Here is a 15,323-nt window from a genome sequence, read left to right as displayed (position 1 = left end):
TGGAATACTTTGTGAAGTGTAGTCATCGTTGTAATGTAGGAAATGTGGGAGCCAACTTGCGCACAGCAAGCTCCCACGAACAGCAATGTGATACCGACTAGATAATCTGGCTCTCTTCAGTGATGTTGGTTGAAGGATGAATTTTGGCCAGGACAGTACTTGTGTTCTATGAGAGAAAAGGTAAACTATGTCTACTGCCATGCTGTGTGGAACTAAATGCTCTGTAACCAATGTATTAAGAAGCTTTTTTTTATTGAAAAGAGACATTTTACAATTACAGAGTTTAGTCTCCTTACATTACTTTACAGTCTTTAACAGAGTACTGTACAGTTGACCCACAAAATCATAATACATACTGGTATGGTCAATCATAACTCAATCTAACAAACTTCACTGGCAAAATGCAGGCAACGTCACACAGCTTTCATTATTATTACAAACATATAAATAAAGCATCTAGTCATTGCAAAACATGAACTGCCAAATGAGGTAATATTAAAACCGAAACCATTCATTCTGATAGTGTCCATATTATACCTATTTACACTGAGATATGACTGCCAGCTAACAGCTCTTTACAGATACATTCCAGGTTAGTGTAACAGCAGATAAACTGATTCCAGGCACAGTAATGACTGGCACAGCTTATAAAGCACGATTAGGAATACGTTTATAGTTAGGCTTGGCACTCTTTAGGGATGTATTCCCTAAACAAACCAGAAACACAGGAATTACAAAGCAGGAATGTGGAGAATATACACATCAGTATTCCAAAATAGCAATCCAAATAGGTTTGGATGACGACAAACTATTAAACTGATCAGATTGCCAACTGTAACTGAGAAATATTTACTGTGTATATACATGGCAGTGAATTTTTGCCAAAAGTTTTTTTCACCAATGTCATTTTGAGATGGAGGACCCAAAGGAGTGTTCATCGAATTGTGTCACATTCATGATGCAAAACCTGAAGAGATTGTTGAAGCAATGACCCAGAGTAGAGGAGTATTAGAGCAATGATTCGGGATTGGAGGAGTGCTAGAGTAATGATTCGTGATTGGAGGAGTGTCAGAACAATGATTCGGGATTGGAGGAGTGTCAGAGCAATGATTCGAGATTGGAGGAGTGTCAGAGCAATGATTTGGGATTGGAGGAGTGTCGGAGCAATGATTTGAGATTGGAGGAGTGTCAGAGCAATGATTTGGGATTGGAGGAGTGTCAGAGCAATGATTTGGGATTGGAGGAGTGGTAGAGCAATGATTTGGGACAAGGAGAAGTGTCAAGAGTAATGATTCTGGATTTGGAGTAGTGTCAGAGTGATTATTCTGGATTTGGAGTAGTGTCAGAGTAATGATTCTGGATTTAGAGTAGTGTTAGAGTAATGATTCTGGATTTGGAGTAGTGTCAGAGTAATGATTCTGGATTTGGAGTAGTGTCAGAGTAATGATTTGGGATTTGGAGTAGTGTCAGAGTAATGATTTGGGATTTGGAGTAGTATCAGAGTAATGATTTGGGATTTGGAGGATTGTTAGGGTAATGGTTTAGGATGAGTGAGATGCTATCTGATCTTTGATGCATCACCTACAACATGTTTTTAAGAGTGAATTACAGGAAAGCAAATTCCCTTGTATGTTGTATTATAGTTGTCAAGTCAAATAAAGCTGTCATCTTTAATACAAGACTGTCAACTCGGCACCGAGACGAACTGGTTGCTAAATACACAGATACGCTGGACTGTTGAAAGCCACCCATCCCTGTTAACAGATTACAGGTGAATCCTGTGACTCTTCCATACAGAATTGTGCGTGTTTGTGTTTAGTTTATAGGATTTGAGGGTAATTCAATGAGGCACAAAGGTACCCGCGCCTGCGGAAATCTGGCAGGGATTTTAGTTAGGACGTCTCGGCTGACACCAATCCTCCGATAACACGCTGCAACTTCAATTCAACTTGGCCAAACTACGTTTGAATAAACTGTGATCATAGGATTCAAACCAGTGGTTAGGTGGTATCAGAGATCTATAGATCCTCTTCCTTTCTGTCTAGAATCCATGATCAATAGTCTACACCACAATTTTATAAAGCTGCTTATTGCAACTAACATGTCATGGTCTTCACAAATACCAACCTAGCATGGAGGAGATTGGAAAGACACACACAAGACAAGAATATTTCTGATTGAATCTACGGTGCCTGCACCTCTCCGATAATTTTCATCAGTTAGAAGGAAACGCAAAATGGTGCAGTGCTAAAGGGCATTTCTCTCCTCAATCTTCCCTCACCACTTTTCGCAAAGCAATAGGCCTGCAGCTGGCTGTGGAGGGTGGGCAAGAGCAGAGTGTCCACGTGCCAATATTGTGTTCTGAGATCGTCAGACTCGATTCCGTATGTTAAAAGGTTTGAGGGCCAGGACAACTTGACAGTCAAGATTAGCCAACGGAACCATTCACCTTCAGTCCATTTTTGGGCAGAGAGAGAAATCAACTGGATGGAGGGGCGGTGACTTGAGAGCTGGAGAGTGGATAAAAGATAAGGAGGTGGGTGTATTGCAACAGTGGCCAGGAAACATGGAATTGAAAAAGTTACACAAAACACTGAAAACTGACAAGCTGAAGTATTCATCGTTTAAATCATACAGGAGGGACAAGTGTAAAATCTACTTCTTGTTCTCAAACAGTGTAGTGATATTGATGACCATTTAGAAGGAAGTCTAGGTCTGTCAACGGTAATCAAATTCTTCTGGTTAAACAAGTCAGTGCCAGGGATCTAACACATGGGATGCACAAGGAAGGACTAGAAAAATACATCTTATTTGGACTCAATGCTGGATTGTAAAAGTGACTGGAGTTTAAATTGTGCATCGCTGACTAATAACTCAATTTCCAGGTCCCACTGCCACCCCCCACCCCCATCACACCATCAAAACAAGGAGCAGAATGACACACTGCCAACAACTCACAGATCAGATCAGCCATTTCACTGTGGCCGGAGTAAAGAACTCCCATCGGGGTTTTCAAATAATCCCCTTTCCCCTCCCTGCAAAATCAAAGGCAAAATCCCGGATGGAATGAACAAATTATGTACAACATTTAAATAGTATAGCGTCAGAGTTTACATCATACTTACAAACAGGAAGAGAATTCTTCCAGGAAAGGCTCCCTTGGACAAAAGCACCATCCCATCCATTTTGGATGATGCTGCCATTGACAGCGCAGGTCAGAGGGGCAGTGTGCTAGTGACTGAAAAATGAGGCTAAGACTGATCAATTCCCTTTCTTTCCTTCAACCAGCACATTACATACTGCTTACAGCTTTTTAATCATACACAGAGCACACTTCTGTTTGCAACACAGCACCCGGCCCACAACAACTAGCAGTCTCTGCGTTCACTAAACAGATTGCATCTGGGGAGAGGGGTATGGTGTGGAGGGGAGGGCGAGGTGGGGGAAAGGACCCCATTCCTTTCTTTTGAATAGGGAGAGGACTAAATATTAAATAGACACTAAATTATGACAGTGAATTTAGGAAGGAGGGCTCCGAGGACTGGAAAGAACGTGACTGAGATAATGTGCTTCTTGTGAGAATATTGCAATCACATCCAAGCAGTCATTGAACCGTGCCATGTAACTACCTCCTCAGCTAATATGCTTTTCTCTATTATGACTAATCATGTTCTATTAAACAGTGGTAATGCTGGAAGAACTGAACTATACAAGTGTAATGAAGCCAGTATTCTCCCCGGACAGATTAGCCACAACTGATTTGACACATACCATCATTGGAGCTTCAAACCTGACAAACTCTGTGCTCTCGGCTGATTTATGTCAGCAAGGGCCCTCCACAGAAGAGCTGAATCAACCTGTTTGGTAGAGGTGAAACGTACTGACAGCTAATTGCCAATGCCTGAAAATTCCAATTTCCCTTGTCCGTTTTCACAAGTTTGCCCTGCTGGCCCAGTATTGTAAAGCTCAGAGCTTTCACCCTCTACTACTGGGTTCTTCTTCAGGAGGGCAATTCCTGATCCTTTTAAATTTTTTTTGACGGCACAGAGCCTCGGCTCATTTGAGCAATGAGCTGATCCGCGACTGGTCATCTTCTTTTCCCCGTTCCTCCGGCTCTTCATGACGTTACGTTGCTTCGAGAACTTAATCAGGAGTGGAATGAGGTTTCACAGATACGAGGCTGTAAAAGGGAGATGTTCAGTGCTGCTCTTTAAACACAAAAGTCTGATGTGCTCCTCCTCAAATGACAGTGGGCAGTTTGGTGTCCATCCTTCCGCCGTTGTTATTGTTGTTGTTGCGATTGCCACTCTTGCGGGACAGGTTGGGAGTTGCCACCAGGATGAAGTGCTCCTCGGGGCACCCGTACTGCAGCAGGATGTCGCTGCACTCCTGACTCATGGCTTGCCTGGCGTAGGCCAGTGCAGTGTTCCCGTGGGCATCGCGCGCCAGGATGTCAACTCCATACTGCAAGATCAATGACAAAAGTTAGAACATAGTGACAGCAGGGGGCCATTCGGCCTTTCGAGCCTGTTTTGCCATTCAGTTAGATTTGGGGCTGATCTGCATCTCAAGTCTGTTTACCCACCTTGGTTTCATAATCCTTAATACCCTTACCCAACTAAAATCTATCAAGCTCAGTTTTGAAATTTTCCGTTTCACCCCCAGCCTCAACAAGTTTCCATGGGGGATTTCCAGATCTCACTACCCTTTGTACAAAGAAGTTCCTCTGAACATCACCCCAGAATGGTCTAGTTCTAATTTTAAGGCTATGCTCTGAATTAGATTTAGATTGGGTCCGTTGTAATTTGGTTCTTAACTGGAAGCTGAAAATCCCACATGTCTACGTTGTTGGGCTGGGCCTTCAGGGAACGTTAGTCCTGACATTTTTCTTTTCCAAATTTCTTTCTTTTCCAAAGGAGTTTGGAAAGTTAGTCATAGCCTCTGCTACCTCTTTAACTTTTCCAATGAAGCTGTAAGCTCCCAGTGATTGGTCTACCTTAAGTTTGAGTAAAGTCTTTCGTGTTATCTCTCTTCCATTAGATGCTCCACACCCAGCTCTGATGTTGAACTTCAAACTCCACCTTCTCTGTGGTAATTGAAACAAAGTACTTAGCATTTTAGCCATTTCCTTGCTCTCTACTACAACCTTCAATCCTTTGACTTTTAATTATCCTTATTCCATCTTTACTATTCTCTTGCTGCAAATATGCTAAAGGAAGCTTAATTATTGCCCTTTAATATTTTTTTCTAATCCGCTCTTCTAGAATCATCCAATCAAGCACCATAGGAGGCCATTCAGCCCATCAAGCCTCTATGAAAGAGCTATTCAATTAGTCCCAATCCCCTCTTTCGCTATAACCCTCCAACCTGTTTCACCTTCAAGTATTTAACCAATTCCATTTGGAAATTTACTATTGAATGTGCTTCCGCCATCCTTTCAGACTCTGCATTTTGGATTGTAAGGACTCTCGTCCTGGCTTTCCTTTCTTTTCATTCTGCCCTGTAAACACTAAAGACATTAAGGGCAGAATTTTCCAGTCGGTGTGCGGTGGCGGGCTCGACATGCCGATGTGTAAAATGACACATGATGATGTCGGGCATGCGTCCTGACATCATCGTGCGCCATCGCGATATTTCGTTCGGCGGGCGCACGCCAGAGTTGGCTGCACGCCTGCCGAAATGTAAGTGGCCTATTAAGGCCATTAAGGAATCAATTGAGCCAATTGAGAATGCTGGCCGTCCAGCCTTAAGGTTGGCGGGCAGGCGGAGAGCCCAAGCGGCCTTTGCGTTTTTCAGGAAACCTCATCCACGGGTGGGATGAGGTTTCCTGAAGCCTTTATTAAATAAATAAATAAATACATTTTCATAAATTTAAAAACACGTCCCAACTCATGTGCACAGTCACATGAAAGGGCATGTTTAAATAATTTTAAAAATAATTTATTCAATCCTTTTAACATCCATTCAATCTCCCTGAGGGAGCTCCGTGCCTTCGCACGTGCGAAGGAGTGCTGGTCCTGACTCTCCCTCCTCCTCCCGCCCGCGCAGGTAGCGCTGAGTACTACTGGCTGCATATTATGCTGGGCGGTCCTTCATTGGCCCGCCTGTGTAAAATGGCAGCGCGCAGCCGATCACCGACGATGATCGGCTCCACACCTGCTCTCGCCCAGCCTGCCCGCCATAGGAAAAATCCTGGCCTATCTGTAAGCAGCAAGTTTGATCCAATCTCTCCATTGAACCACTACCTTTCATTACACTCACTTTTACTCTTGGTGGATTTTACTTAATTAGTACTCTATCCATCTCCAATTTAAATAATTCTTACTATTGAGAATCTTGCAATTCTACAGTGCACTTTGCAACTCAGAATAGTCCAAAGCACTTAACAGCCAAAGAAGTACTGTATAAGTATAGTTATTGATGTAATATAGGATTATTATTCTGCAGTTGTCTATTTGTTTAATTTTTTCTTCTATTTAATCTAGGCACCGTCCTTTCTATCTCACTACAATTTGTTGTTTGCAGTGAAGCACCCTTGCTCTTGACTTTTTTCTTTTCTGTTCTGCCATTGAACCACTGCTTCTCAAACACTTACATCACAAACTTGCTCCACCTCATCACCAAAAAGCCAGGTCAAATAGTGCTTCATTCCTCATTGGAGTAGCAATGTACTGACAGAAGACAGGAATGAATCTACTGAAGAAAACACTACTCCTCTCCAAACGTATTTCAATTGCTCCATTTGATGGCCTAAATGTGACTCTTAACTGCCCTCTGAAATGGCCTAGCAAGCCACTCAGTTCAAGGGCAACCAGGGAGGGGCAACAAATGCTGGCCTTGCCAGTGATGCTCACTTCCCATGAAATAATTTTTTAAAAATTACACAAGCTATTGGTCCCCATCATCACTGAGGTGCTAGCTAGGAGAGGGAAGTTGATTCATACTATTGGCTTGATTTTACTTCTCACCTGAGCGCCAACTCTGATTCAATGCATTTCTAGAAATGTCATCACATGACCTTTACCTCCAATTGCCCCCAGACTCATTCATACTCTTTGCCAATGAAGAAATAAAAAGACACTCCTTTCCCATCAGTCCAACAGCCTCATATGCAATGCCTGATGGCTTCATAAGCCACGGGCATATTGAATGGCACAGCAGGCGCCAAGAGCTGAATGGCCTACTTGTGCACCTAATCCTTATAACCAATACACAAAGGTGTTCAATATAAATTTAAAGCACAGCTGTGTTTTAATGCCCCTATACTTTTCCTCCCAAATTGCTCTTAGCGCATTCCTGGGGGTTAAGTTTTTAATTCCTGGAAAATTGAAAACCTGATACCTGGACCGTGTTGACGTGATGTCAAAATCACTACTTATTATAAAGTGTATAACTGGCCAATAAGGGTGGAACAAACCATCAGTCACTAAGTACAAAATGCTCCCGTTTCATTTCTCAGGCAGTGCTGTGGATAGGGAGAACCCCAAGACATAACCTGGTTAAGTCGCACATCCCAATTATACAGCAAAGGCTGGGCAAGAGAGAATCGCAGGGTGACTCCAGCTGCTGCAGTCCCACAACATGGTGTACCATGTCAAACTGCTGCTCTTAAACAATGACTTTTCTTCTCGAAGCGCCACTCTTCAACTAAATGCGCCACTCCTCAACTAAATGCGCCATTCCTCATAGACAACGATGAACAGGGGATCTGAGGAGGCTGTGGGTAAATAAATGTTCCCAGTACCTCCCCCTTCCTCAGCATGGTTCTGTGCTGTATAAATAGATCTCAGGCTCTGGTTCAGGCTTGTGCTCACAGAGAGTTAGCATGCTGATTACAGCAAGCAGTTTAAAATGCAAATGGATTATTGCAAGGGGAAGGGAGTACAAGGCTCAAGCAGACTTGCTATAATTGTATATGGCTTTGGTGAAACCACACTTGGAATAATGTGCACAGTTGTAGTCTCTATATCTAATGAAGGATATAGTTGCATTGGAGGCAGTACAGCATATATTGTTTCCTGGCATGAGAGGGTTGCCCTGTGATTATGAGGCTGAGTAAATAGGGCCTATATCCTCTGGAATTTAGAAGAATGAGAGCTGGTATCATTGAAACACAAGATTATGATGCGGATTGCTAGGGTAGATACTGAGAGGACATTTCCTCTGTCTGGGACATCTGGAACATGGGATCACAGTCTCACGTTAATGATCATTTAAGGCTGAGATAAGTAGAATCTTCTTCACTCAGATGGTTGTGAATCTTTGGAATTCCCTACCCCAAAGGGTTACATTCAAGGCTGAGATAGGCAGAATTTTGGTCTCTCAGGGAATCAAGGGAAAGTGTTGAGGCAGCAGTTCAACCGTGATCGCACTGAATGGTGCAGCAGCCTCAAGGAGACACATGATCTACTCCTGCTCCGATTTCTTAAATTCTCACTCCACGGCTTCAGTTGATGAGGGCATGACAACTAGTGTCAGTAAAGTTCCCATCCTTGTGTTCAAATCCCTCCATAGACTTGCCTCTCCCTATCTCTGTAACCTCTTCCAGCCCTGCAACGCCCTGAGATCCCTGCACTCCTTCAACATTTGGCTTCCTTGTGCACGCCTGACTTTCTTCAGCCATCTTTCTTCTAAAACTCTCTGCCTCTCCTCCTTTCAAAAGCTCCTTAAATCCTGCCACGCATTTGGTACCCTGCTGTAATATCTCCTTATGTGGCTCAGTGTTGAACTTTGTTTCGTAAGGGGTCCAGTGAAGCCCTTTGGGATATTTTACCAAGTGCTATATAATTGCAAGTTGCAGTTGTTGTTAGTTAGGTGGGGAAACGCCTGCTGGCGTTCAGCTGATTACTATTCACTGGCTCCACTGCCGAATGGAAACTGGGTGTCAGGTGAAGGCAGGAGTCGTTCTGTCTCCAGCATTCCAAGTAGATGGAACTGGACCCCTATGTGGATCAACAGTAATAAAACAGGGAGCACAATGGAAGGAAAAGCATGCAATATTCCCACAGGTGTCAGCCATGGCTCAGTGGGTAAGCACTCTCGTCTAAGAGTCAGAAGGTCATGGGCTCAAGTCACACTCCAATCCAGTAGCAATGGAATGCTGCAATGTTGGATGTCTTTCAGACAGGATTTTAAAACCCGTCTGCCCTCTCAGGTGGGTTTTATTCAAAGAAGAACAGGGGAGTTCTCCCCAGTGTCCTGGCCAATAGTAATCCCTTAACCAACACCACAAAGACAGATTATCTGGTTATTTATTGCTGTCTGTAAGGCCTTGCTGTGCACCCTCCACTACAACAGTGGCTACATTTGAAAAGTATTTCATTGGCTGTAAATTGCTTTGGGACGTCCCGAGGTTGTGAAAGGTGCTGCAGAAATGCAAGCCTGCCTTTTCTTTTGAAATTGTCACATTCACCTACCCAGATCAGAAGCTGGGTGAGGACGACGTTCCCTTTCCTACAGGCCAAGTGCAGGGATGTGCGTCCGTCTCCCTCTCCGTAAGTCTCATTTACTTCATCCTTGGAGCCGTGGGCTAGGAGCAGGATGACAGCCCGCAAGTTCTCCTCAGCTGTAGAACGTAGCAGCTGTTGTCCCAAGGGAATGTCTGAGCACGGCGGTGGGATCAGGAACAGTTTCTGTTCATACTTAGCACGGATCCAACGCTCCTTCTCTTCCCTGTAAGATACAGAAAAAAAATCAAGCTTTAGAAGTTTTATCCAGTATATTTACACTATCTATATTTTAACTGCATATCCATCAATGTGGCTGCTGCATGCACTACCTACAAGGTGAAATTCACCTAAGTTCCTTCAACTGCATCTCCCAAACCTGTGACCTCTACCACCTAGAAGGACAAGGGCAGCAGGCGCATGGGAACACCACTACCTGCAAGGTCCCCTCCAGGTCACACACCAACCCAACTTTGAAATATGTCACCGTTCCTTCACTGTCTCTGGGTCAAAATCCAGGAACTTGCTTTGGGGGCACCTTCACTACCCACCAGATGACCCACCACCACCTTCTCACTGGCAACTAGTGATGGGCAATAAAAGCAATAATCATATCACAAAAATGGATTAATTTAAACATTGGAAAGATGTAAAGGATTTAGACAAGGTTAACACCCAATGCCAGTTCAACATTGTTGATTTTCACTTTATAATTAACATATTGTTAATACAATTATGAATTGGACGAGCAATTCTTTAGTAAATATCATCCATTCATCTATTTATTTTGTGTCTGTATGAATGCATGGTTCCAACTGGCTTGGGCTAACCAAACTCAAGATGGCACAGCTCCTTGGCAGAAAGGGGTTCATGCCCATTATTACAGAAAATACAAGACTCAGACATGTAGGCCAGGATTTTCCATGCCAGCCAGTGTCAGGCGTGTTCAGTGGCGTGAGCAGACAATATGGCGCAATTGGTTTCACCACAGCGTGAAACCAATTTGCGATCGTCCGTTCAGCCCACCAATGGCGGGCTGTATATCCCGCCATTGGATGTGGGGAACCTCATTGTATTACATCTTTGTATAATTATTAGGGCTGACTGCCGGAACTGTCCCACCCCCCCAACCACTGGATTGTCCGCCCACGTCGGCAGGAAAACATGCCAATCAGTGTCAGGGCTTCACAGGCAGCATGACATCACTTTCAGGGGGACTCACAGCAGGCCTCTACCTATCAGGCCAGCCATACGTGGGTGGCTTTTCAATGGCTGCAGGGCTAGGGCTTGCTCGGCAAAGGGGGAGAAGTGGCCTCAGGCAAAGGAAGTGTACTGGGGAAGGAGGGTATCCCAGGGTGTGCTTGGGGGCACTTGTTGATCTGTGCTAGTGGCCTCAAGATGGTGAGGGCTGAGGAGGCAGTCTCCAGAGGAGATGAGGCCAGATGGATATGTGAGGGTATTTGTGTGAGAGAATGGGCGGTGATGTCCCCTTGAACTGGCAATGCGTGAGGTGCCAGTGAATGTGTGAAGGGCTTGAGTGTGAGAGTTTAGAGTGATGAATGATTGCCACACACTGGATGCATGGATGAGATCATTTATCCTCTAAGTGCATTGGAAGGCCAACCTCTTCTGTGCAGCATTGGCACTGACCACCACTGCCATCGCCTTCCAAGCCGGAGTGGTAAGGTAGCTGACTCTCACGTGGCCAGAGTGGGGATAGAGGACATCACAGCGGGCCTCCATGGCGTCCAAAGGGTGCTCGAAGGCTGCAGTCTTCTTGCCTTTCGGGGCCATATCTTCTTTACTGCCGTCCTGGGCTGGAACCTCTGAGTGCGGCTCAGTGATGCCTGGCATGATGAAGTGGCGAGATGATGGGGTGGCAGGTGAATCGGAGTCTGTCAACCATGGAAACGGCGTGTATCCCAGGAATACATAAATAATGAGGTGTGTTTGGGATGATACGGCGTGAAAACTAGCCATTGCGGCCGGTGGGTAAAACATCGTTCTACCCGCCTGCTACCGCACTTAGTGCAAATCTGGGACCATTCCGCCCACAGTAAACTTTGAAGATAATAATGTGGATTTCAGGAGGACAAAGACTGGTGAAATGGGCAGACACATGGCAAATTAAACTTAATGCAGAAGTCTATGAAGTACTTTAACAGGAAGAATGATGAGAGGCAATAGAAGCTGAACGGGACAATGTGAAAGGAGGATGCAGGAGCAGAAAGACCTGGGTGTACAAGTCTTTGCAGGTGGCAGGACTAGTTGAGAATGCTGTTAAAAAGGTATACACCATCCTTGGCTTTCTAAATAAAGACATAAAGTACGTAGCATGCAAGTTATGCTGAACCTTTTTAAAACGCTAGGTAGGGTCCCAGGTGTGGTATTGAGTCTGGGAAATGTCATCAATGCTTTAGCAGATTCCAAGTGAGTTGTGGATGCAGTTCCATTGCCACTGATGATAAAGATTGCACACCTCCCTCAACAGAACTAGGTTCATGAGGACTCGAAACGTCAACTCTTTTCTTCTCCGCCGATGCTGCCAGACCTGCTGAGTTTTACCAGGTAATTCTGTTTTTGTTTTTCATTCCAGGGACTTCTTGGCAGAAGCACAGAAATTAAATGATCTCTATGCGCCTTGGGGGATGTTAATAGGGGACTGAAAATTAAAGAGGGTGATGTTCTAAGTTTTCCTATAGAATCCAGGGAGGTTTGCTTTGGGTTTGGAAGGGATGGAAACTGACTTTGCGGTGACCCTAACTGCTACATTCCATTTGTTCTCGAGTGGAAAGGTAAAACAGGATTTGTACTGTGAGCATCTAAGGGCCTGTTTACACTCTTATCTGTAATCCAGTGTTGTGTTCACTCTAATCTGAATTAAAATGCAAAGGTAAATAGATTAACTGGATTAGTTGCGCATCATTTCCTGGTGGGTTGGAATGACACTTCAGTGACCTCAGGTTCACCTGGAGCCTCAGTTTAACAACTCCTTTAGTCTTGCTCTACCCCTGGCTCCACGTAACAAGGACAATGTAATGCAGTGACTCCTGAAACTACGGGTCAAATCAGTGTCCCTTTGCAATAGGAAGCAGGAACATAAAACTTTTTTACATATATACTGCTTCTGTTTTTGGCACGGTGTGAAAGTGTCACCCTGGTGTTTAACCCCTCATGTTTAAAGTGCAATTAGATAACTACATAGAACTTAAAGCACAGACACAAGCTATTCGGCCCAGCTGGTCCATGCCAGTGTTGATGCTCTTCACGAGTCTCCTCCCACCATACTTCATCTCAGTTTATTAGCCTGTCCTCCTATTTCATTCTCTCTCATGAACTTATTTAGCTTCCCCCTAAATGCATCTACGCCAATTGCCTCAACTACTCCATGTGGCAGCAAGTTCCACATTCTCACCGCTCTGAGTACAGAAGCTACTTTGAGTAAAGAATTCCCCATTAGGCTTATTGGTTTGTATCTTTTACTAAAACCTCTAATTTTGGATTCTCCCACAAGTTCTCTATGTCTAAGCCTTCATAATTTGAACCTCTTTGTAACATTATAGACCTCTGTTAGGTAAGCATGCAGTTGTCTCTTATCTGAAGAAGAGAGCCCCAGGTTTGTTCAGTCTTTTCCCAGTTTTACTGATGTTGGTTAGGGTATAAATATTGCCAGGACATTGAGGAGAACTTTGCTGAGCTTCTTTGAAACGTTGCCGTAGGATCTTTTATATTGACCTGTGAGGGCAGATGTGGCCTCAGTCCAAATCTCGTTTGAAAGACAGCACCTCCGGCAGTGCAGCACTCCCTCAATACTGCTTTGGGAGTGTGTGCCTAGATTTTGTGCTGAAGTCTCTGAAGTGGCACTCAAACTCATAACCATCTGAGTCAGTGGTGAGAGTGCTACCAACTGAGCATGGCTGACAGCTAATTTCCTACAGCAAATACACTTCAAGAGCACATGATTGGCTACAAAAGTGCTTTAGAATGTCCTGTTCTCATGAAAGGCACTATATAAATGCAAGTCCTTTTTTGTCATTTTGCTAAAATAGATTTCCTTATCTCAATGACACAATCACAAATCACAAAATCTTAATGGCACAGAAGAAGGCCACTGGGACCATCATGTCTGCACCGGCTCTTTAAATGTGCATTATGACCTACTGCCATTTCCCTGTCTTTCCCCTGTATCTTGCATATTGTTTCTATCCAAATAATCATCTAATGCCCTCTTGAATGCCTCCATTGAACCTGCCTCCACCACATTCCTAGTCAGTACATTCCAGACTCAAACTGCTCGTGTGTGAAAAAGGTTTTTCTCACGTCACACTTTTTTTTTGCAAATCACTTTAACTCTGTGCCCTCTCATTCTTGATCCTTTTACGACTGGGAACAGCTTCTCCCTATATACTTTGCCCAGCCCCCTCATGATTTTGCACAACTCTATCAAATCTCCGCTCAGCCCTTTTCTCTCCAAGGAGAACAATCCCAACTTCTCCAACCGATCCTCATAGCTGAAGTTTCTCATCCCTGGAACCATTCTTGTAAGCCTCTTCTGCACTCTCTCCAATGTATTCACATCCTTCCTATAATGTGGCACCCAGAACTGTACACAATATTCCAGCTGAGGTCTAATGAGTGTCTTATATAAATTCAGCATAACCTCCTTGTTCTTGTGTTCTATGCCCCTATTAATAAAGCCCAGGATACTATATGTTTTATTAACTGCTCTCTCCTCCTGTCCTGCCACCCTCAATGATCTATGCACTTATACACCCAAGTCTTTCTGCTCCTGCACCTCCTTCAAAATTTCACCCCTTATTTTATATTGTCTGTCCATGTTCTTCCTACCAAAATTCATCACCTCACTGCTCCCCATTGAACTTCATCTGCCACCTATCTGTCCACTCCACCAATTTGTCTATGTCCTCTTGAAGTTCCATGCTGTCCTCTTGCAGTTCACAACACTCCCAAGCTTCGGATCATCCGCAAACTTTGAAATTGTCTTCTGCACACCAAGGTCTAGATCATTTATATCAGGAAAGCAAGGGTCCCAATACCAACCCCTGGGGAACTCCACTACAAAACCATCCTCCAGCCTGAAAAATATCCATTGACCATTATTCTCTGCTTCCTATTTTTCAGCCAATTTTGTAACCACGTTTCTACTGTCCCTTTTATTCCACGAGCAATAACTTTTCTCACAAGTTGGTTGTGGGGCACTGTGTCAAATATCTTTTCAAAGTCCATGTACACCACGTGTACAGCATTACCCTCACTGACCTTTCTCTTACCTATTCAAAAAACTCCAGCAAGTTAGTTAAACATGATTTCCCTTTTAGAAAATCTTTTACATCTGTCATTCTTCTGTTGAGAGATGGGGGAGGTATTTCTTAATGTTACTGTGAAGAGCTAGTGAAGCAAATTTCAGAAACATCAAAAGAGCCTGTCCACAATGTACAAGGCACAAGTCAGGAGTGTGATGGAATAATCTCCACTTGCCTAGATGAGTGCAGATCCCACAACACTCAAGAAACTTGACACCATCCAAGACAAAGCAATCCACTTGATTGATAGCCCATCCACCACCTTCAACATTCACTCCCTCCACCACTGACACAGTGGCAGCAGTGTGTACCATCTACAAGATGCACTGCAGCAACTCACCAAGGCTCCTTCAACAGCACCTTCCAAGCCCACAACCACTACCACCTAGAAAGACAAGGGCAGCAGATGCATGGGAACACCACCACCTGGAAGTTCCCCTCCAAGCCACACACCATCCTGACTTGGAAATCTATCACCGTTCCTTCACTGTCACTGGGTCAAAATTCTGGAACTCCTTCCCTACTGGCACTGTGGCTGTACCTATACCGCATG

At 44.1% G+C, this 15,323-nt stretch overlaps 1 protein-coding gene across 5 annotated transcripts in view; it reads right to left on the bottom strand.

The window, feature by feature from the left end:
- Positions 1-234: 234 nt before the first annotated feature.
- agap1 (ArfGAP with GTPase domain, ankyrin repeat and PH domain 1) overlaps positions 235-15,323 on the bottom strand; it is a 689,020-nt gene continuing 673,931 nt past the window's right edge. For all 5 annotated transcript variants that reach the window (XM_041200794.1, XM_041200795.1, XM_041200790.1 and 2 more), the window contains 2 exons: positions 9,417-9,672; positions 235-4,464 (listed from right to left, as the gene is read on the bottom strand). In XM_041200794.1, coding sequence (XP_041056728.1) covers positions 4,240-4,464; positions 9,417-9,672 — 481 coding nt within the window. In that variant the 3' untranslated portion in view covers positions 235-4,239. The remainder of the gene's footprint in view (positions 4,465-9,416; positions 9,673-15,323) is intronic.

Source organism: Carcharodon carcharias, chromosome 12 (genome assembly GCF_017639515.1).
Source record: "Carcharodon carcharias isolate sCarCar2 chromosome 12, sCarCar2.pri, whole genome shotgun sequence".
Lineage (NCBI taxonomy): Eukaryota > Metazoa > Chordata > Chondrichthyes > Lamniformes > Lamnidae > Carcharodon > Carcharodon carcharias.
Note: the sequence above shows the minus strand (reverse complement) of the source record. Positions and strands in the feature narration are given on the sequence as shown.